General features: G+C 50.5%; 1 protein-coding gene across 1 annotated transcript in view; it reads left to right on the forward strand.

The window, feature by feature from the left end:
* GALNT14 (polypeptide N-acetylgalactosaminyltransferase 14) overlaps positions 1 to 23199 on the forward strand; it is a 99530-nt gene that overhangs the window by 44017 nt on the left and 32314 nt on the right. The window contains exon 3 of the mRNA XM_040612316.1: positions 14894 to 14992. Coding sequence (XP_040468250.1) covers positions 14894 to 14992 — 99 coding nt within the window. The remainder of the gene's footprint in view (positions 1 to 14893; positions 14993 to 23199) is intronic.

Consider the following 23199-nt stretch of genomic DNA (forward strand, 5'->3'; position numbering starts at 1 on the left):
GTGAAGCCTGAAGTGCAGTTTAGAGGATGCAAACTGGGAAGGTCCCCTCTAGCCAAAGACTGAAGGGTGAGGCATAGGTCGAGTGAGGGTATATGCTGCGTCCCCCAGACTACCACACACTAGATATTTTGGCCTTCTAGCCCCTGTCAGACAGCTGTACCAGCATCTCATGGTTGTGATGGCCAGTTTGCTGCCCATCACTCTCGGGCCAGCGCGAGTTTTTGTGTGTCTGTTGGCTAAACCTGCCCCCCGCTGTGACTGCAGGTGGACCAAAATCAGCGTCTTTCACTCGCGAGAGCTCAGTTCTGCACTTTGTGGATTCAATCCATCTGGAGGGCTCACCACACATAGTGGCATTTTGCCCTTGGTCTTCTGGGTGAATTTAAACTTGAAACTCCAAAGAGGTTTGGGGAACAGGTATGTGATGGAAACCGAGAGAGCTTGTTTTCAGGTAGCACAGAGAACAAAGAGTACTGAGATTTGCAGTTGTTGGCAGCTAAGCAAGGAAAGCGAGACAGCTATTAATCAGGAACAGGCACTTCATGAAATCATAGAATAATTCTGGTTGGAAGAGACCGCAGGAGGTCCGTGATTCAGCCTCCTGCTTGAAGCAGGGTCAGCTACGAAATCAGCTCAGGTTTCTCTTGTTGCAGAAAACACCAAGCTCTCTTGGGGCTCCTGCCTCTCAGGCTTGGCCCAGCGCTCTGTGAGAGCTGACATAACTGGCAGACGTTGATTGCGGCACACGCAGTCTGTAGTACTTCTCCTTCCATTGCCTGTGTTTGTGTAACAAGCTTTGAAGCTGCTTGAGCTGCTGTCCTCGCCGCGCCTGTGTTACTCGTGCCTTTCCTGTCGTGCAGAGGCGATGGGCTTAATTGTCCAGTCAGTCACAGTGAGTGCATTTAACTGAGAGGAGGGGTAGGTGCACGCTGAAGCACGCTGGCTGATCCTCCCGTCCTCGCTGCCTGCCATCTTTCCCAGGATTGATTCTTACGTCAGCAGCAAATCTGTGTTTCAAACCTGTGTACCGCTGTGGGGTCGCCCTGATGAACGACCGCTGAGGTGACTGGAGATCTTCATCCATGTGATTAACAAGCAAGAGTGTGCTGCTGCTTGGGTGGTGTTGGTGTGTTTGGTGGCCTTAGGTCGTTCTTGGTGGGACAGCAGTGAGAGGAAATCTTTCACCTCCCCTTTTGGGGTTCATCATCTAAGAGCACTTAACTACTGCACTCGTGTTTTTTTCTGGCTGGACGTTGCAAGGCTTTGACAGTGGTGGGGTTGCTTAGACTCCAGTGCAGCCCCCACAGCATTTCAGGATCAGTGTTTCATGCTGCTGGGGCTCTGCAGCTGTTTTCATGCCCTGCTTCGCACCGTGCATCCCCCGCAGTGCAGCCGGTGCGAGATGTGGTGCCCTTAGCACTGCATCCATCCCAGACTGCGGTGGAGATGGAGTCTCCTCAAGTCAGCTGGCCAGACCTGTCCTACAGGCCACATCAGCAAAGGAGAACGCCTTAATGGCTGGGCTGTAGGCAGCACCCTGTGTTTTCCCTATGTTTCCACGTGTGTCTTAGTCCCTGGTATTTCAGAATACGCTGTGCACACAGAGTTCCACATCTTTTCCCTTTACACTTGTGTAAATCCAAACCCAGTGTACTTCTTCCAGTGGAGTGGTTCTTGGTTTATCTGCGTTTCTCTGAGTGTAAATCCAAACCCAGTGTACTTCTTCCAGTGGAGTGGTTCTTGGTTTATCTGCGTTTCTCTGAGTGTAAATCCAAACCCAGTGTACTTCTTCCAGTGGAGTGGTTCTTGGTTTATCTGCGTTTCTCTGAGTGTAAATCCAAACCCAGTGTACTTCTTCCAGTGGAGCGGTTCTTGGTTTATCTGCGTTTCTCTGAGAGAATAGGACCCATCGTTTGAAGTGTTCCGTGCTGGGGATGCCTGAACTCGCTGGAGGACTGACCGTGACCATCTGCTTTGCCTTTCCTCACAGAAGAGGGGAAGGTCCTGGCTAAATCCTGCCTAGACTGCAGGGCTGCAATCTATCCAGACTTCTGCTCAGAGAACGCTGGGGAAAAAAAATTGAAAAAAAAAAGTTACCCTGACTCCTCATTTCACACTGGAACTGAACTCCTAAACTTTTCTCTCTCCTGAGGCTTGAGAAAACTCCAGCCAGAGACAGAAATCCCACAGTTTGCACTCCATATTCATTGGACCATTTTAGCTCTGCAAAAAACTCAGTGTTTCATGTTCTCCTCCCTCTGCTGGAGTTGGCATCTTGCACAGATGTGGGGACACCTGGTAAGAAGTTGGTAAGGTGCCTCTTTTCAGCAGCTGCACCTACTGCTTCTGGAGAGCATATCCAAGAAGCGTGATGGGTCTCTGGGGACTTACTGGCTGGGAACTGGGCTGGAAACACACAGTCCTGGGAAACAGCTGGTGTCTGTCCAAATCCCCATATGGGGAATGCAAGAGCATCTGTGACATTTGCTGCCCTGTGTTTGCTGTCTGCGGCCCGCGGAGCAGCTTGCCGGGAGGTGGAGGGCTTGAGGAGCAGGCCAGCTAGACCTGATGGCTTCTGAGGCAGGGGCTGGTGGCTTCGAGGGACAAGAGTTGATGAATGCGATGATCTGTTTCAAATATCTTTCTATGTAATGTCCTCTTCCGAAGCTTTTTTTTTTTTTTTTTTAGTGAGGTGGGGGAAGGAAGAGTTGATGAGAAGGGTCTGCATGAAATGGGATTGTAGTGGGCTTGAGCACTGAGAGAAGTCACATCTCCCCTGAGATGGCTGCTCATGTCTGAGCTGGGGACTGTCTTTGGCCAATGTTGCTGGCCAGACCATCATCCCAACATCCACTTGTCCTGAAGAGCCTGTTCTTCCCTCCTCAGATGCGACAGGGCTTCTGCCATGGTCCATGTTGGAGCTGCTGGTGCTTGTCCTGAGAATTAGTGTGTTCCCTGAGCCTCACCGACATCTGAACTGCCTCACGTGACTTACACAGACCTTCCTGAGGAGAAGAGAGGCTTGCAAGTGCTGACATCCCAACCCAACCCCAGATTTTGCTCTGATGTCCAAGGCAGCCAGTGATGCTCCTCTGCCCTCCCAGCCCTGCCCAGTTACTCCCTGGAGCTGGAGGCAGAGACAGAGGGTGTTCATTACCACCAGGCTAACTGAATCACAGCAAAAGGACTGCCACCCTGTTGGTTTCAAGGTGCTATGTCTTCCTCACCGTGGCAGCACAGTGGCTCTGTTCAGGTTTTTGGACCACAGCTCAACTGATCCCAGTCACGGGCACTGGTGCTGGATGGTCATGGTCACCAAGGGGGCAGGACGTGAGGTGTTGTGAGATGCTGCAGTCTTGTATCTTGAGGGGCTGCCTGGAGAAAAGGCAGGCTGTGGGGCTTTTGTTAAAAATTGGGAAAGGATGCTGGGGCAGGGGCGAGGGGAGGCTGGTGTTTCTTCAGGAGCCGGGTTGGTTGTGTCTCGAGCATGGATGCTGTAGGGGAGTGGGAAAGGTGACAGTGTTTATTCCGCAGTGGTGGATTTGCATTGGTATTCCTCCCCCCCTCCTTTTCTTTTTCTTGAGTGAGAAGGATGAGGGCAACTCTCGGGAAGGAGTTGAGGCCTGAGCTAGGCTGTATGTGGAGCTGATGGCAACATCTAGCCGGGTGGTTTGGATGCAGGAGGATGTGTCAGTGAAGTGGCTGTTACTCCTTTTTTTTTTTTTTTTTTTCTGGAGGGCAAAGCTAGTTATATCTGAAAGAGCTGTGCTAGAAGTGTGAGTTATGGCAGCTGTCTGCACAGCGAGCAGAAATGATTCCTCAGCGTGTTCTTGGCTAAAAGGTGTCTGCAGGGCAAAGGGGGTCGGCAGCGTGGGTACCGGGGCAGCCTGTAGGACTTTGGTGTCCGGGAGCCTGGCTTTGGGCAGTAGGGGTGACTCTGGACTGTTCCAGAAAACACCATGGTATAATATTAAATTTCCTACTGCTGTATTTTGTTTCTCCAAGTTGTCCCTTGTCCTAGCCCCACAGTGCCTTGCTGGGTAGGAAGAGCATCTGCACAGGACAGGTATCCTTCCGAGAGGTGTCTGAGGAGCTCGCTCAGGAGCAGGCACAGCCTCCATCCCAGCTGTCCCTCCCCTGGAAGACACCTTGATTTGGTTGGGCTGTTTTGCCTGCCAAAAATTGCTGTTTCAGAGAGGAAAAAAACCTGAAAGCAGTTTCTTCCTCCTCTCCAAGTGATGGATTTCCTTCATCTAAATTATTTTGGTTTTGTTTCCCCGTGACACAGTTTTGATTTCATTTTGGAAATTCCCCACCACCCATCCATTGCATTTTGCCGAGAGAAATGCACGCACAAAATAGTTCTGGGTCAATCTGAAATTACCCTTTCCTCATCCTTTTCCAGTTCCTCCACTTACACCGCTTGCACCGCAGCCCTGCTCTCGGCAGCCTGACGGAGAGGTGCTGTGCGCCGTACCCCCGATGAGGGCTGCTCTGCAAGCGCTGAGGGGGCTTGCTTCCCCGCAGCCCCCGTGGGGACCTGCTTCAGCCGTCGGTTTCCCCTGTGGGCATAGGTTTGTTGTTAGAGTGGAGGAGTTCGGGGAGCCCTTGGGATTTCCCTCGTGTTGTGCAGAGCGGGGCATCGGAGCGGTGAGGGAAGGGGCTGCCTTGAGGCTGGTGCTGGCCGCGGTGCCTGGGAAGAAGGGGCTTGCGCTGGTGCTCCGGTGCCAGAGCTGAGTTGCAGCGCCTTGGTTTAAAGCGTGTCCCCTACCTGAGAGCATAGATATATAGGACAAGCAGAACATGCCCAGCCTTTGGAGCGGGGCTTTGCCTCTTTAATATTCTACAGCAGGTTAGTTTGTGTTGAGAAGTAACCGCTGGTGAGCTGCACTGCTAGCCCAGGGTTGAGGCGCTGTCTATCCATCAGTGCCACGTGTCCCTCTCCAGCCTCCGGTCCCTCGCTCGGTCCCTTGGGAAGCGGCAGAGCTAGTGCTGCCAGGGCTAATTATTCCTCAAGACAGAAGACATGTGATAAAATATTAACCTTTTTCAAAAACAGATCTCCAGTTAATTAGCTCCACTTTTGTGACACGTTCACCCGGAGATAAAAGCTCATTCCCCAGATATCTGTCTGTGGCAGGGTGATCTTGCTGCGTGTCCCTGTCACCGTGGGGGACAGAGAGGGGGTGAGAGCTGGGAATTTAATAAAAGGCAATGACCTGCCAGTTGCTGCGCCCTGGGGACGAACCACTCCATTTCAAGGTGAGTGGTGTCTGGGCACAGGCACCGCTGCTTTCCTGTGAGGGGCTGAAGCTGGGAATGGAGATGGAGTGGGTGGTGGGATCCACTCTGCTCCCCACGCCTGGGTTGTGCCCGTGCTGTCAGTGCCGCATCTCTGGAGCCTGAACCTAGGGGCTTTGCAGGTGGGCAGGGCTCAGTAGATCTGAGTGAATAAACGTGTTTGGGTTCTTTGGTTATTTAAGAAAAAGAAAAGCCAGGAGATAGAAATTCCCAGTTAAGCCAAAAGCAAAGCTCTCAGTGAATCTAAAAGTGAAAATACAGGAAAACTTAAGGCCAAAAGGATCTGTTTTTCTCATCCTGAAAAGGAAGAAATTTCATTTAGATCTCAAATGATTTTGATGCTTCTAGTCATCTGAAAATGACAGGCTGTATTTAAAAGCAAGTGATTTTGAGTATCAGATGAAAGGAACGTATTGGGCTCCTCTGGAACAAGCGATGTGCTGGAGCAGAAGCGATGCCACAGTGCGTGTTGGCGGCCGCGGGAGCCGCCGCTGGGAGGATGTGGCAGCACCGTGGCAGTCACTGTGCCAGGGAGAGGGGCTTCTTCCCGGTGGAGGGAGGGATGGGGGTCTCTGATAGACCAGGATCGACCGCAGCCCTGGACACGACCGTTAGGGTGGGGGGTGCCGACACCAGTCAATCCGTGGAGGTGTGAGCTCTCCTCCTTCAACTCCATGTGCCTCCTTCCCCGCCGTGCACAGATCCTGGGGCTTTTGCAGGGAGGAGGAAGCCTGGTGTCTTGGTGTCCTTTGCAGGGAGCGATGCTGCACCCGCCTGAACCATACCCGGGCCCGCCGATGACTTCGTGAGGGACATTGCTTCATCACCAAGTACTTTTGGCATTCCTGGGGTGCCATTGATCACTCGCTGCTGGAGCCGTCCTCCGCCTCTGACTGCTATAACATATTGACCGCTTGTCTTACAGTTATTACGTGCCATCGATTACTTTGATAACTTGCTCCAAGTAATTCTGACAGAATGAAGTTGTTTGTTTAACGTTCGTGCTTGTCTCGGTATTTCTATTGACCCAATATGTTTGCATAGGCTGAAATCGAAGTCAAGTATTAGTAAGTGATGGAACTAATTCTCTGAGGCTCACTACTATTGATAATTAAGGCCATGAGACAGTTTCTTCCATCAAACTCTTGTTTGTTTTTTTGGCTACTCAGCACCTTGGAGTCCTACTCCCTCAGACATTGCAAAAGGGCCATCACAGGCAGTGTTTTGGGGCCGTTTAGGTGGATTTTTGCTGTAAGCACTGTGGATCCCTGCATGTTTAAAGTGGAGCTGGGTTTGTGCTAATCCAGTTACGACTCAGGAGGGGTTGTGGGGATGGGGACTTTCACCGCTTCCATTTGCCATGTGGTGCCAGGAAGCTCTGGTCAGAAAGCATCCTCCCTAATGTATCTTTGCATCTGTAGTTCTGACCCTCTGAAATATGGTTTCAGGTTGTCTTGGCTTCTAAAGATCTTTAATAAAGGATTGGTGGCTTTCCAGGAAGGTGCAAGGTGCCAGATTTTGTTTTTCCTTTCACCAGGTGAAAAACTTTGCTGTCAGCTCTTGTATTCTGGTAAAACTGGCATCAGAAATTTGGCCACAATTTAACGTTCTACTGAAGACAAAGAAGGTTCTTCTTTTTTTTTTTTTTGCCTTTTTTTCCCCCTTCACTTTTGTTGGCTCCTTTTTTCTTTTTGTCTGAGTTCTGAAGAAGGAAGGGTGGAGGGACTAAAGAAGCAAGGCAGATCCTGAGTCTGTGTGGAGAGCCTTAGAAATATGAATTATTCACGAGCTGCTTTGAAAAATCAAGACACACAATCTGGTTTAACTTGTTTTTAAATGCAGCCACGTTATTCTCTCCTTCCTTGTTAGTAGGTACTCTTTTTTTTTTTTTTTTTTGACTCCCCTCTTTTCCAAAAGCAAAAATCCAATGAATTTTTAATAAATTATAAATGCATCATCTCATTAGTTTTGAGGTTCGCAGGCAGCAGCTCATCATGTGCACAGAAGGTTGTTTTTGCTTTCTTGCATTTCCCCCTTTCTTCGAATTTAGCCGTTTGATTAAATTTTTAGATATCTATCTTGCAGGGAAAAGAAAGGAAGAAAGAGACTGAAAGAGACAGGGAGTTAGAGGAAATACTAATTGTGCACTAGCCAAATATAGCAAGTGTTTGGGTTTCCAGAAGCTGTGTAGAAAAACGTCCTTCTTTGTCAGCCCAGGAAGGCTGACCTTCTCAGGCCAGTGTGTCGCTGGTGGTGGGCAGTGTGTGTGGTGGTCCCTGCCGAGGCTTGGAGCTGCTTGCCTGCAGGCAAGCACTAGCTGTGACCATCACGTTCCTGGTAGCTCATTGACTTCAGAAGAACACAGAGGCTGAGAAGACCTCTTTCATCACTGGTTGCATCTTCTGCCGTCGGGAGAGCTCTTCTCTTTTGCCTGTTTTCTTGTATTTTTGTGGTAGCACGTGCGTGGGAGGGGAGAGGTGGGGACTTGGACAGGTTCTTCTGGGAGTCTAATCTACAGCCAGAACTGGTTCAGCACCCTGGTAGTGTTTTCTTGATGGTTTTCCTTACAGTTTTACCCAACTACATCTGCTGAATAATTTCTTGTTAGCTCTGATGGTAACCCCTGTTGCATGTTCATTGCAGATGTGCCTCCGCACCCTTGCTGAAGCCCTTGCATGCCCCTAAGTCATCTGCTCAAGTAGAGGTTCCCCTTTTTGGATTGCCCCCAGCATTGCTGAGGCTGCTGCATGCCCCCCTGGGGATTTTTCAGTCCCTTTTTGGGAACACAGACCCAAGGCGTATGCCAGCCCAGCACAGAGAAATCCTACCAGCTTTTCTCAAGGGTATTTTTTCACTTGGGCCAGCCAGACTCCGGCTGGAATTCCCTGCAATCAGGTGGCATCAACAGCTGACATCTGACTCCTGGTCCATCCTTCTTTCCTTTTGACATGGCTGCTTTCCAGAGTCTCTGCCTTCCAGCTGGTTTTTCAGCAATTCTTTGTTCTAGGCTCTTTGGTGTTCCAGTAGCACCAGCCTGCCCTGGCTCACGGCCAACCCAAGGTGGACCTGCGCCACCAGGACAGGCAGAAGAGGGTCTGTAGCTGGTGGCAACCCCTGCAGCCACTGCTCGCTGTGTCATGCTACAGAGGTCACATACGTGCTCTGAGCAGCAGTGTTCATCCTCGGATTGTAGTGTGTCCTTGCGGAGCAGTCAGCATCAAAGCTCTTGGCTTTATGGAGGAAACCCCAGAGCTTTCTCAGTAGATCTTTGTCCCAGACCTGACCCCAAGCCGTCCCATGGCCGCGGGTGCCATCCAGAGCGCGGTGCGTGGTGGTGCTGGAGGTGTGCAGCAAGGCAGGCCACCGGCAGCCTTCTGCTGGGCAGCCTCATCCCGACTGAGGGGGCGCAGAGCATACCTGTAGAAGGAGGAGGAGCTGCTGGCATGTCTTGGGAAGACCAAGTAGGAGTTTGAAGGTCTTTCAAAGCTGACTGACAAAATATTCCGAGGTAATGCACAGGAAGGATGGCTTGGGGGAAAGCCAAGAAGAACTGAGGGTGGTGACGGGAGGTGAATGTCATGAAGGCAGCCACCGACCCCTGTGTGCTCTGGTCGTGCAAATACCGAATTGTCACATCCCATTTATACTGTCTTATGAGACGGTAATGTCAACAGTGCTTCTTGGATGTTCCATCTCCGGAGGGCGTGAAGTAATGATGTTTTGAAAGGTGCTCTGCAGCCAGACACAAGTCCCTGGGTTTAATGCACGCGAGAATTAGCTGAGAGCTGCGCGGATGGCTGGGGCAAGGCCAGGGACCATGCTCCCCAGAGGTCAGGTGAGACCATGCACGGCCCTGCCCAGCAGTGAGCTCTGTGAACTCATCAGTTTCCATACGAGCTGGCACATACGTTGCTATACAGCTTAAATCGCAGCATGTCCAGGGTCCCTGTTTTTAGAGTATTTTCATGGAAGTCACCTGTAATTTTATTTCAGTTTGAAGATAGGGGTCTAGGCACAATGGCTGCCCGCTGGGGGGGGGGGGGGGGCTATGCCACCCTGAGAGGTAGGACCAAAGTGCCCAGGTGTCCTGCCATCCCTGCAGGCGTGTGGACCCGGGCACGTTTGCTGCTGGCTGGGGCAAGGCAGCTGGTGCTCTGATCTCTTCCCTCCTTGCTCCAGTTTTTTCTGGGGTCCTGGGGGGAGGAACTAGAGTGATGACGCCAGGGGTGCCCAGCCACTATAGTTAGGTGGAGCAGCTCAGACCAGAGAGGGCCGAGATGGTTTTCATGATAAGAAGTAAAAATGAGAAATGGAAGCTCTCCTTGTTTTTCATTCCTGGGCTGCACACATGCCCAGAAGCAGACTGACTCCTGTTCCTTTGGTAAGGTGCAGGCACATTTTCAGCATCTCTGGTCTTTCTCCACCACTTTCTCTGGGTATGGGGTGGCAGCAAGGTCCCTGCGAGGCAGTGTTGGCTGACTGGTGTGTAGCATGAGCAAATCTGTAGAGGCTTCTCCCAGGCGTGGATGACTTGATGCAGCCCAAGGCCAGGCTGGAGCAAGGGCTTGCTCTGGTCCTGAGTGGCTGAGGACCTTCAGAGGTGGGCACCAGGCTGGCATGGTCTCTTCTTCCAGCATGAGCGTGAGCCAAGAGCTTTGCCATTAGTATTAACCCTTCCTCGAAGTTGCTGTGGACAATTGTGTAATTCAGTTCATTTTTTCTGTGAGCTAAAAGGACTTGTTATTTTTGCCTCTTCCTTCACCGAGTTCTTCCCTGCTTCTGGTGAGGTGGCCAAGTCTCTAACGTGCAGCTCACAGTAGCTGCGCTGCTGTGACACGACTCTTGCACGTACCCTCACTCCAGAGAGCCGTCAAGCTTGGAGAGCTGGGCAGACTTGGGGAATGTCAGCTGCAACCCAAAGCACTGGTAGGTTTGTCTGTCGGTGTGAAGCCATGCTGTTTCTGGTGGCAGGTCCCCATCCTCTGCGAGAGGGAGAGCCCTGTGAGTGCCCAGTGTGGGGACAAACCCCAGTGCTCTTGGTTTAGATGTGTGGTGGTGAGGCTGCTCTCCCTCGTCTTTCCAAGGAGAAGAGAGGAGCCAGGAGGACGCTGAAAGGTGGTGTAGCTCTGTCTGATGCAGCTGGCTGTTGGAAATAAATATGCAGAGATGCTTTGAAAGTGGTGAGCTGTGCTGAGGGAGGGTTTGGACTTCACGGAAAACGTTAAAAATTCAAAGCAGAGCTGTTGGCAAGTGATGGCTGTGGAAGCAGAGAAGAGGAATGAGCAGAAGCCTGGCAGGGGAGGCTGGGGGAGTGGGGTGAGGGTAGCAACCTCTTGAAGAAGTTAATGAGGCACAGGAGAGGATGGGCCTGAGAAGTGGGTTTCAGGAGACACAGTGCAGCTCTGTGGGCACAGGAGGGCAAGTGTCAAGGAGGAAACACGCTCTGGATGAGCCCAGGGGTGGACCAGGAGGGGTTGAGGAACAGGGTCCACATCTGTTCACGCTGTTAGTCTTTACCGTTGTGCTGCATAGTGGTGTTTCCAAGGTGGGCTTTGCTTTGGTGCAGGCACTATGAGTCAGGTCTGCCATTTTAAACGTAAAGCAGGTTGAAATGTCCAGGGAAGGCATGTGTTGCCCATCAGGAGGACCTTGAGGGATGCGTGGGTGGTGGTGTGCAGAAGCCACCAGGATGTGATACCCCATCGTTTGCCAGGAGCACCAGGGTCAAAGCAAACCAAGAAAAAAGTCTTCAGAGTGAGGGACCTCAGCGGTCTGCAGGGATCACTGCAGTGTCCAAAGGTGAGGACTTTGCGGGAGCTCCAGCTGCTCCCTGCCCCCTCAAACGCGTGCACCGTGATTTATTGCTGAGCCGATAACGGCGTGTTGGGAACACGGAGATGAGAAGTGCTGCTCCTTCCACCCTGAGGGAAGTACTGTGAGCAGCCGGCCAGGCTGGGATTTTCCAGGGGTGCTTCCTAAGGTGTCCGCAGCCAGAATGCTTCTTTCATAACTTCCCGATTCTGAAATGATTGCAAATTGGAACGGGAAATAACCTTAAAACAGAGAAGTGAAACCTCCCATCAGATGAAAGTTTGACTTCTGGGTTTGCAGAAGGAAATAATAATTGTTTCTCCAGCTGGATGCTCCCTCTGGGGTTTCCAGGGCAAACCAGCCTGGCTTTTGTCTTCTCCTGCCCCCCGGGCGCTGTGAGCTGGTGGAGCAGCCCATGTTGCAGGCAGTTCAGCCTGGCAGCGCTCCTGCTAGCGCTTGCTGTGCTAAGATTGCTCCTCGGTCCTCCCGCAAGGTTTAAAAGCGTGAAACTTCAAATGACTTCAGCCAGTGAGTTTCAACACACTGCAAGTGTAAGCAATATAGTTATTACTTCTTCTTTTTTTTTAACAATCTAAAAAAAAAAACAACAAAACCCTCAAACTTTCATTGGTTTCCTGAAAATGTTGCGGGTGTTGTTTCTGCTTTTTTTCTTGTTGGCAATTGGGTGACCTATGGAATACCATAAGCAGCACAAAACGTTTATCCAGTGACAGCCTGAGGTAGCACAGGCAGCTCTTAGCGGGTTTATTTTCATTATTACAGCAATTTTAGGGCTGCATGCTGCAATTTTCACTTGCAGTGAGGTATTAAATTGAAATTACCCCAGATGTAATTGTCACACAAAATAATTCTGGACATGCTGGATTTAATGCTTTTCCAAGCTGTGGTTTTTATTACCCGAGCAAGTGCCAAAAAAGCACTTGTAGTCAACAACTTAAACTGAAATCTGCCTTCTGGGGAGCCAGGACGTTTAGCCGCAGTTATGCTGGGGAAGGAAGGCAAAAGAAAAAAAGGGACCACCTGGAAGAAACTTCAGGAGGGCTCCTGAAGGAAGGGGCCAGGGGCAAAATCCTGGGCAAGGGCAGAGTCAGGGCCACGTAGGGACCCCAGAGGAGCCCTGGCAGCTTCAGCAGCTCAGTGTAACCCTTTTCAGGCTGGCTTCTGGGGGAGGCGAGTCCCACTTGTGGTGCAGTGCTGGTCCCGTGGGCGAAGAGGTGCCGCTGGGTCCCTGCCTGCGCCGTAGCAGCAGCCCAGCCATCGGTCCTACCTTTGGGGTGCGACGAGCCTCATGAGACAGAAGTCGGGGCGAGTCGCTGAGCCTGTGACCAAGCTCTAGAGGTACTTGTAGATGACATTTCAGTGTTTCCCACAAGCGTGTTGTTTAGTCAGGCTGATCTGGTGCACAGACATCTGGAGTTTTAAAAGCAAGTTGTCATGCACGAGGAGCCTTCATTGCACTGCTGGCAGGCTCAGCCAGCGCAGTATCCCCAGCACTCCCGCTGGTGGGTGATGCAGCCCGCGTCCATCGCCGCTGTATTTAACTATTGTAATAACATAAGTATTGATGAGTTTGTATTTTCCACCCTCTTTCATTCTTTTCCAGAAATAGCTTCCCTTGTTTGCTCGACAGAGACCCTCCTGATGCCGTGTTGGAAGTCGGTGGAAGGACACACATCTGGGAACGGCTGGGAGATAATGGTGTATAAATAGCACAGGGAGAGCAATTCTCATAGTTTGTCCCTGCAGCTCCGCAAAGCAAGTGAGAGCTGAGCATGAGCGTGGCCAATAGCACGCCGAGCAGCAGCACCAGCTTCTTTCTCATCGTGTCAGGTTGGGAAAGCTCGGCTGAAGTTGGTTGCTGGATGATGCAAGGGCCACAGCGACCCAGATGAGCAGCTCAGGGCATGACCCCGTGCTGTTCAGTAATTCAGAAACCCTCTGGTTTTAGCATCCCTGAGATGTAACTTTGATGAATGAGGGTGCTGTCACACAGGGCAATGTTACTGAATTTTCTCCTGCATGCGGAATAGCTGTGAAACTTTGGTGTCCTTTGAGGTTGGACCTACAATTAGAATTGGTTCGGTGGTGAATTTCTGGGGTTGGTGACTATGCTGAAAGAACAGGGTAGTAATGAGAAATCCCCTTTGGTCAAGTTGAGGCAGGATTTGGGACATGTTTTGAACGAAACAGTGGAAGAAAGCAGCAACCGATTTAGTGTGAGCTTGCAAATATTTTGTCCCACGCAAGATCACTTTTTTTTTTCTTATCTTTGGAATTATTTCACCTGATGCACACTCTTTTTTCTGTTTCATTTAGTTCGCTTTGTAAATAATCAAAAATGCAATTTCAAAATGAAAAACCTCATTAAAGTGAGTATCTCAAGCATTTTGGCATTTCTGAGGTGCAGCGTGCCGTGCCAATAGCATAAACCAATATCTGTATACCCTTACTTACTTTCTCCTCTCCATCCGAACTTAATTTTTTCCTCTCTTTTTACTTCGCCTTGCAGATACTGTGGTCCAGAGCTCCGGGGGAGCAAACTGATGGTTTGTTGAAGGAGTGGTTGCTCAGTCTTCTTTCCCGCTTCATTTGAGGGTGGTAGTGGTAGCACCCGGGCAGTGACACAAGAGCAGGCGAGTGGCACGTGGATGGGAAGGGACATGATGGCTGTGATGGGTTGCTCCTCAGGCTGGGCATGAGGTGCCCTCCTGCCACTGGTGTGTCATCTTAAGGCCATCACAGGGACTGACAGGGACCTGGAAAGAGCAGCACAGATGTAAGAGGTGTATCTGGATTTCCTGAGCTAGGAAGATGTTGGCATCGGTCTATAAAAGCCACAAATTTCATCAGCTAAAGGTCAGAGTAATTACAGAGTCTATGACGTTTCCTCCTGGGAAGGAGGCAGCAGGGGCTGCGGTTGCAGTTGTGGGTTTTCAACTCCTACAGGCTGACTTGGAAAATGTGAAATCCCAATCTTCCCTGTAGTCAGGTTATGCCATTAAGGCAGAATGAATAAGGAAGCAATCAATTTAGAAACAGGAGCTGGCTTACCTTGCAGCTGGCTGGTGGAAATGGCTGCCTGGGGAGGTGGGGGTGAGGCAGCTTGGAGCTGGAGCTGCACTGATGCTCCTGCCTCTGCTGGTGCCACCAGCCAGGTGGGTGCAAGAGCACTTGGGTCCCTGCCTCAGTTTGAGAAAAAAAACTCATCATGATACCCTAGTACTTGTGGGATGACACTGAAAGCCCCCCGAAGCTCACAGAACCACCAAGGCAGCAGAAGGCTTGCAGCTGGCCTGCAGGCAACTCACGTGTCCTTACCTCTGGCCTGAAGGACCCGTTTTGATCCCGTCGTGCTAACGTCACTGAGCAGTGTCTTTGCTGAAGGTGGTGTTACCCCAAATAATATCAGAAGGGGGGCCTTTATCTTCCCCCTGCCTGTTGGTGGGGGAGGCTGATGGTGCTGGGAGGGTGTGCTGGCTGGGAAGCAGTGGGTAGAGAAAAGGGCTGCAAGGTGGCTGCCTCCTTTCTCATCCCTTCCTATTAATGACAATTAAGCTCTTCACTGCTTTAATCCTCAGCGACTGACTTAGCAGGTTTTGGACTCCTTCAGAAAGGATTCACACAGGAAAAACTCCTGCGCTTTTGTAATAGCGGCTGGAGGCCCCATCTCCTGGCGGACTGTGCTGCCTGCGTTAATGAAGCGAGCTCCTACTTTGAATTCCAGCACCTGAACGGTGTTTTCCTCTTTCTCCCTCCCCAGGTGTACGACTTTGCACTATCGCCAGGACCTCCCGCCAACCAGCATCATCATCACCTTCCACAATGAGGCCAGGTCTACCCTGCTAAGGACAATTCGGAGGTAAGAGCTCCCAGTCTGCTCTTAAAACTGGGTGACTGGGCTAATGGGTTTTGTGGGTAAAGGCAGAATCTGCACTCACTGCAGCAATGGGACCGAACCTGCCAGCTATGATCTCAAGTGGTTACTGGGAGAAATTAGTGTGAAAGCTGGTCTCCGAGAGGTAGATTTTACAGTGGGATGCTCGGGAGAGTAGGTAGCTCTGCTCCCTTTGCTGGGTGTAGCACGGGACACTCTTGAGGGAGCAGCAGCAGATTAGGCAGAGTCTGGGATAAGAGGTTTTAGATGGAGCTGGGTATCAGTGCTCAGCTGTATTTTGTTCCAGTCCTCCAGGGACAGGTGTCATTCGGCAGATGTCTGCTCTGGTACTGCTGTTTGAGCTTCGCCAGTGACCTATTGAGTGCCAGAAAGGCTTGCTAATTGAGAAGCCCTAATGGTGCACATGCAGACTAAATTTTCAAGGATGGTTTCTGTACTCCTCTGGATACACAGTGGAGCGTTCTGGGCATGTGGCCATTCCTTCATTTGTTGGTTTGTTCTTGGCTGTGTTTTGCTGTAGTGAATAGACTAAAGGCTTCATTTTCACCACAGGTTTTTGAAATCAGCGTTTAATCCTAATGTGTGCCTTGAATCCACAAGTTCTCTTGCGGGAAGATGTATTGGGGTGTGTTCGGCGCACGTTCGAGGGGTCTGTCTCCGGGTCTTGGCTGGTGGGTTCCTCTGTAGCCAGCTTGCGTGTACTCTGCTCTTTACCAGTATTAAGTGTTTTGCAGGCGTGTCTCATGCCCACATAGTGAAGGCTTGTGCCCCGCCACAAGCCTTGTCAGTTAAATCCTGACATCTCCAGAGACCCCTTACCATCATTGTGACTGGTCAGGTTGGGGTTGCTGGCTGGGGGGAGGCTTCAGCTGTGCCCTGTTCACTGTCACATCCTTTGCTGGGCTCTTCTAAGAAACAGCATCCTTCCTCAGGTGGACACACGCAGTGCCACGAGTGGGTTTGACTGTCCTGAAATTGAATTTGCTTTATAGTTTCATGTCCAATCGCATCTCCTTCACTTCACAATACTTTTTATCATCACTTGCTCTCTCTCTAGGGTGTGTGTTTTTTGGGTGTGCGTAGCACTGACACTTGGTGCTGTGTACCACTTCCTTGGTCCTGGACCTTCTCTTTTATCTTTACAGTGCCTTGCATGGGTTTAGCATTCTCCAGAACCTATTGTAACAGAGATGGCGAGGCAAAGCCAAGTGGATGCTTATAACATTTAGAGTGCAGGGATGGACTTTAATCTCATTTCTCCCCATAATTCAGCATTTGACTGTCCTGGCCAGTGTGATCATGAGTGATGTTGTCACATGAGAGATGTTAAACCCATGATACGGCTCTTATGCCTGGATCCCCCATATCTGGCTTCGTGAGAACTCTTCATTGCAATGATGGTAAGGTTAGTAGGTAGTTTGAATTTTTCCTTCTTCCTCTAGGATATTGGACTCTGAAGTTTCTGATTTCCAGCTGTAAAAAAGACTTTCTTCCTTGTTCCTCTTGTTTTCTTTGTTTGACTTGATTAGTTGGCTTTGCTGCTTTCCTTATGCAGTTGCATGTGGTTTCCACCACAGCCTTGCCCCCCATGCACTGCTCCTCTTGCTCACGTGCCCTGGCAATTCCAGGGCTTGTCTTTTGTTTGTGGGGAGGTTTCCCCAGCTCTGGAGCCCCTTCTGAGCCCTCTTTCCTGTAGGCTGATCTCCAAATGTTGCCAGAGCCCCATGGAGCATCCTGCTGAGCTGCACTGCAGAGGTGAGCCCCAGGCAGCGAGGGACAGAAATGACAGCCTTGTGTCCCCATCTCCCCTGCCTCACCCTGGGCCGAGACCCTGAGCTTTCCTGAGCTGACCCTCCTTTTTCTGGTCCCTGTGGTTTGGAGGTGGCCTCCTGGCATCAGCATTTACCGTTTTCCTCCTGGATGCAGTACTCAGAGGCTTGCTGTGATCCAGCCAGCCCTAGGAGTACCAGCCCTTGGTGGCAAGTCGTGCTGGTGATGTGGCTCCTGCTCTGCTCCTCTCCAGCCATGATTGTGCACAGATTGCCACCTCCCTGCCTGGCTTTGGACCCGGTTGAGAGCTCATCTGCCTCTTCAGCCTCTGTAGGTTAATTTGCTGTGCCTTCTGACTACTCTGGTTTCTCCCCGCCTTGCTCAGCGAATGCTTAGTTTAATTAGATCTTCCAAATAACTCTATCCCATGGTGGCTGTAACAGCATGGGTCATTTTCCATGGTCATTTAAAACCAATTCTGTCCTCCTGACGCTGCTTTGTGCCTTTTGGAGCAGCCTGTGGCCAAGCGTCAAGCACTCTGAGCACGGCAGTGGGTTAAATGTGCAACTCTTCTATCGTGTTCTCCCCAGTACATCTCCACGTTATGTGGTTGGTAAAACCCAGGTGACAGATGGACAGTCTAAGGGACAGAGAAGTGATTTGTCTGCAGCTGGTGGAAGATTTTGGGTTGCAAACCTGGTTTCCTGAGTCCCAGTAAGTTGGGTTTTCCAGCCTCATTGCAGAATGACTGTTCTCAGTTAACTGCTGTGGCAGGAGCAAGAAACAGGGCAAGGGGACGTTGCTTGGCTTGTTCAAAGTGGTGGGTGACAGGGCAGTGCCCTCCCAAAGGGCGCTTCTTACAGGACCCCGTGTAAACACAGAGGAGTGGCAGAGGGAGATGCTGGTGAAGGCCCCCTCCAGCCGGGGGGGACATCAGCTGTTGCAGAAGGGACCACGCAGAGGATGAGCAGAAGGGATTTTGCTATTCCTATGCTTCTCCTGGCTGCCAGAGGGCTTCGATGCTGCCCGAGCACCGAGGCTGAGCTGTGTCGCAGGCTCAGTGTGTTGCGTGTGGCTCTCGGCGAGGACGTGAGTGCTCTGACCCGTGGGGCAGCGGCACCGACCCCTGGCCTCTGCAGCACCCCCACGCAAGGCACGTTGCCACTGTTTGGGGTAGTTCATTCAGGAACAATCTGCGTTGTCAGAGCTATTGAGAAAAGCTAGTGGACTGTCCTGAATAATGAATTAATTAAAAAGTTTCATGATCTTTTCACTGACCATTTGCCAGCTGGAAGAAAAGGCAAGGGGGAGGCAGGGGGGAAGAAAAGCTAAATTAGTCAAATGCCCAAATCCCTGCAAATCATATAATCAGCATTTATAAACGTAACTATGCTTGTGAATATGTACAAGTGTCCAGGTAGCAGGGGATGGGTGTCATGAGAAAGGGAAATAGAAGGGGGGGAAAGAGGCCAGAAAGGAGGAGATGGTGAATAGCAAAGTAGCTCTTGAGATTATTATTTTTTTTCTTTTTGTTTACTGTGCAGACAGTGAAGAAGCTACCATTAGGCTGTTTCAGCCACTCACTTTTCAAATGACCTTGGGCAAGTCTCTTATCCCCCTGCGGTTCAGTTTCATGTATTTCATGCTCCAAGGCTCAGTGATTCAAGGTGGTGAGAGTCTTTAACAGTGTGGAGATGGGACTATGTGAGTAAACCCAAGGAGGGAAGGCTGGAGCAAGGCAGGGGGGGATAAGCTCTACAGAGGCTATTTTTAATTATTATTATTATTTAAATACAGTTTATTCTTTCCTCTCTTTCCATCCTGTACTAGCCTGGATTTGGGAAGGGAGTCCAGCTCATTGCCCAGCTCTAGGTGCCCAGCTCCTCCAGAGGGAGAGCTTAAGGATGTCCCCAAGGCCATAACAGTCACTGGAGGAGAAAGAGCAGCGTGATCAGGAAAGATGCACTCCTTGTCACCTGGGGCTGGGCTGGGGGCTGGCGCTCTCAACAGTGATGGGTAATAGTGCCTCTCCATCCTGTAAGCCCGGCTGGTGAGGCAGATCGACTCCATGGCTTGCTTATGAGAACGTAATCCCTTTTCCTCTGCTGTCCCTCCCCTGCAGTCATCGGCATGCTCATGCCGAGATGCAGCCACTGCGGGAGGACCAGTTGTGCTTTCAGGGCTCGGTGTGGTGTGGCATCCCATGCTGAGGTCCAGGTCCACAGGGAGCAAGGCGTGGTGCGTGTCCCATCCCTGGCAGCATCCCTGGGAGCAGCGGGGAGAGCAGTGCTGCCTGCCCTGGAGGCAGGGCTGGGGGAGGCAGGGTGGCAGGCAGCCGGGGGTGATGCTCTGCTCCCGGGCCATCAGTGACCACCGTGCTGTGACCCTCCAGCGGGGTGGTTTGGGGAGCCCGATGGCTGCTCAGCGCTGACACAGGCTGGGCAGGAGCGGGGCGCAGGAGGCTGTTGTGCTGGCGACCTGCCGGGCAGAGAGTGAGACAGCCCCGTTTACTCTGCTGAGTGGTCTTTATTTATTTATTCTTCAAACTTGCAGCTGGGGAGCTCAGAGAAGGAATAAGGAAACTTAATTATTTACCTCTCGCTGACAAACCAAAACACGTCCTTTGGCAAAAGTCCTGACGCGAGTGCTGTGAACAACACATCAAATATTTAGATCATTAATTAGCAGAAAGAGTATCATGCCTTTCATTTTCCAGTGCTCATGAGTAAGAGAAGTGATGTCCTGGACAGCCAGCACCTCACACCTTCCCCTCGTGCCACTGCCCTGTCTGCATCCAGACACGTCTGAGACAGGGAGATGACAAACCGTGCGCCTCCTTCCTTAGGCAGCAGCAGAACTGTACAGAGTCTATGCCATAACTGAAACGAGCCTAATTAAAGAAGCAAACCCAAGCCAGGTGTTGCACAGAAACTGTGTAATTAGCACTTTGTGCTGACTATTTTTTTATTTCTTTCCCCCCCCCCTGCTTTTTGCTTAAACCCTGGACTTTTTTTTTCTTAATTTGCTAATCATCTCTCACAGTGACTAACTACACAGCCCTCCGTGCGCTTTTACCTTTTGATGTTAACATAAGAGAACTCTTGAATTTCAAAGAGCTTGGTGGGTATTTGAAAGAATAAAATGCAAAAGCTGCAGCGTAATCAAAGCTCATTATGGTTATTCTTGGTGTGATGTCTCTCTTCCTACCTAATTAGCCATTTTGGGTTGTTGAGGCAGTTCAGTTTGGCGGGCATTTTCTCGCTGTGCTCCCCATCTGATTTCGATAATTATGACCCTTGGCCCTTTTGATACTTTATTATAGCAAAGTTGGCGTTTTTGTCTTAACAAGTCTCAGTATGTTGCCTTGGAAAGGTTTAAGGGGTTCATGAGTTCCTGAGGATGGATGTCCACAGTCACCTCTCTAAAGCAACTGGTATTCTGGGTGGTGACCAAAACCATGCTGACCTTTGGTCAGAAGGTCTGGACTCCTCCTTGCAAATATTTTCCGTCTCTTACATGTCAGGGTGACTTTTGCAGTGGTATTTCTGTAGAGATGGAACTGTTGGATGCAGTGCTTACCTCGGGGTAGGTGGAAAAGGATCCCCAAAAAATATTGAGGAGGACAGAAGGTGGACCTTACCATGAAAATTTAAGGTAAAATTCTCCATGGGTACGTCTGCTTAATGTCTGCTAAATCCATTGAAACAAAGAAAATTTAGCATTAACTTTTCAAGATAATTCAGCAGCGAATCTGGTCTTAATGGGTTGACTAAGCATAAGCACTTTCTGGACTGGAGGCATGTGTTTTCATTTTGTTCGTAACAAGTCTTTTGGTGATTTAAGGGAGAAAGTGTTGGGATCTCTGGCTCCACAGAACTTAAAAGCTGTTTTGATTTGTTAAAATATGCCCGTCGCTGCAGTATATCTACCTATGTTTGATTTGGGGGAAAAAAAATCTATAAATAAGAGGGACTTCAAAGCACTGTAATATTAATTGTCTTCTGATTTTACCCATATAAAAGGAAAAAAAAAAAGCCATGCACACACATAAAGAAAAGAAAGTATAAAAAAATATCAAAGTTGAGCAAAGGCATAAGTAACAGAAAAAGTGGCTTTGAATTTTTAAAAGCGCTTTTATAGTCCATCTGGAAAAAAAAAAATCCATGTAACATGGAAAACATGCTGGATTCAGTGCCTCTGTTTCCCATCCTCCCCAAGGAACGCCACGGGAGGGGTGTTTGCCATCTCCTGTGTTTCCAGTGGCACGGGTTATCGTGTGATTAACGGAGCACAGGTAGAAAATGCGTTGGAGATGTGAATTTGGCTTTGATGAAAATCCGGTGCGCTTGCCCTCTGCTGTGTCGGGAAGCAGGCTGTGGTTACGGTGCTGCAGCCTTTGCTGTGGGTCTCTGTGCCTGTGTCAGGTGGCCCTTAGCAGCGATTTTGGGGCTCACAGGTGCCTGTGCACAGGTTTGCACGGGCAATAGTGAGCTCAAAGCCTGCAGAAATGAGTGGGCATCAGGTCCCTTAGAGCCATGGTAGACCCAGCCTTCGAACCACCCTCATCAGGGCTTTGTTCACTCGGGATTTGGGAAGGTGTCACGCGGTGGGTGAATCCCATGAGGGGAGTGATGGGAGAGGGCTGTGATGGTGCAGGGTGAGGCTGCTTGTGGTGCCAGAGGATGCTGCATCACCCACGGAGGTATCTGTCGCTAACCCCATGGAAGGATGGCGGTTTACAGAGCCAGAGCAGTCCTTGGAGATGTCCGTACCTCGTCAGCCAGCACGCTAACTTTTTGCCCCTTGCCCTGGTCAACCCTCTGTGCCCCGCAGATGGCTCTTGTTGGCGTTCAGGGCCCATCATCCCTGATTTACGAGGTGCCGAGCTGAGGCACAGAGTTGGCAGCAAACTGCTTGACCTGGGAACAGCGGGAGCCTGCAGCTGCGCAGAGACTGGGCTGCACATCTCCCCAGCCCAACGCCCTGAAAATGGTCCGTGCTGGATTTTCTTCCATAGGAGGTGGCCTGGGCGCAGGTGCTCCAAGGCACTGAGCAGCGCTTAGAGCCCAGGTCTGACTCCACAGCCCAGTGCAGCGGTTTTGGTTGAGTTATTCTTGCTGGTACCAGCACAAGCAGAATCAGCCCTTGTGCGACCGCTTTCCTGTAGCGTTAAGCCCTGCATTGCACTTTGGCAGCCAAATCTATGGGGGAGACTGGGAGGAGGCAGGCTTTGAATATTCAAGTCGGTCGCTGCCTCCCCCCTCTCCTGTTCTCAGTGGGTTATTTATTTATTTCGCTGGCTTTTTTACAAGCCTGCTTCTTTCCTGCAGGTTTCACCAAGTTAGGTTTCCAGGCAATCAACGGTTGTTAAATATTCCACTGAGCATGATATTGCTCTCCTGTCTCTCTGTACTGATGCTTAGCTGCGGTAATTTGCTGAACTCAGCTCTTGCATATGGGGACTTTTAAAAAAATAACAAACCTATTAATAATAATAATTAAAAAACACTTGACAGGTGGGAACAGCACATCTAAATTGTTCTGCGTGTCCCAGCGGGAGGAGGAGTGTTCAGCCGCTTTTTCTAATACTTTGTGCGGGCTGGATGTGCTGGTGAGGCGATGCCTAACCCTGCCTGGGGCAAGCCTTAGTGGTGCTGGGGTGGCCACAGCACCTCCTGGCTGATGGGGCTCCCACCGTGGCTGTTGCTTTGTTGTTTCTCTTTCTCCCCACCCCAACCTTAACATCATGGAAGGCATCTCAAGTGGGGGAAAAAATCACGGCTTTTGCCAAGATCCTGAAACTGGAGGAGGCAGGGATTGTGTTTCCAGGGAAAGTAATTCTTGGAAGTGATTTTTGAGGAGCTCCACAAGGGAAGTGTCAGCCTTACCCATTCCGGCCTGAGATAAAAACCCCTTTTTTTCAGGATTTCTTCGGGGGGACAAAAAAAACAAAACAAAAAAACAAAACCAAAACCATGGCGGGAGGATCCATTTCAAGTTTCTGTCTTGGGATGTCCTGTTCTCCTTCCAAAAAAATCTGGCTCACCTCTTTCTCTCTGGAGGGCTGTAATTCCAGCACCTGGCACAGGCAATAAACGTAGATACTCCAAGCTCTCCTGGGTGGGCTGAACTTGCACTTTATCATCAAGGAGTTTTCATCGGAGAAATGCAGCCCTTTGGCTGAATGTCCTCAGATATCGGGGGGCGATGCCGTGAGACCCCTCTGGGTCCCTGCCAGCTTGGCTCATGGCTCCCGAGCACTCAGGTCCCCTGGGGATCCTCTTCACTGGGGTCTGGGGCAGCGATGTGGCATGCCAGACTTCCAGGCTTTTTGCCGGAGCTTTGGGACCCTGAGAGATCAGGGAAACCTGTCAATAAGGATCTGGAGGTATCTGGGGCTT

This window comes from Falco naumanni, chromosome 12, assembly GCF_017639655.2.
Source record: "Falco naumanni isolate bFalNau1 chromosome 12, bFalNau1.pat, whole genome shotgun sequence".
Classification (NCBI taxonomy): Eukaryota; Metazoa; Chordata; class Aves; order Falconiformes; family Falconidae; genus Falco; species Falco naumanni.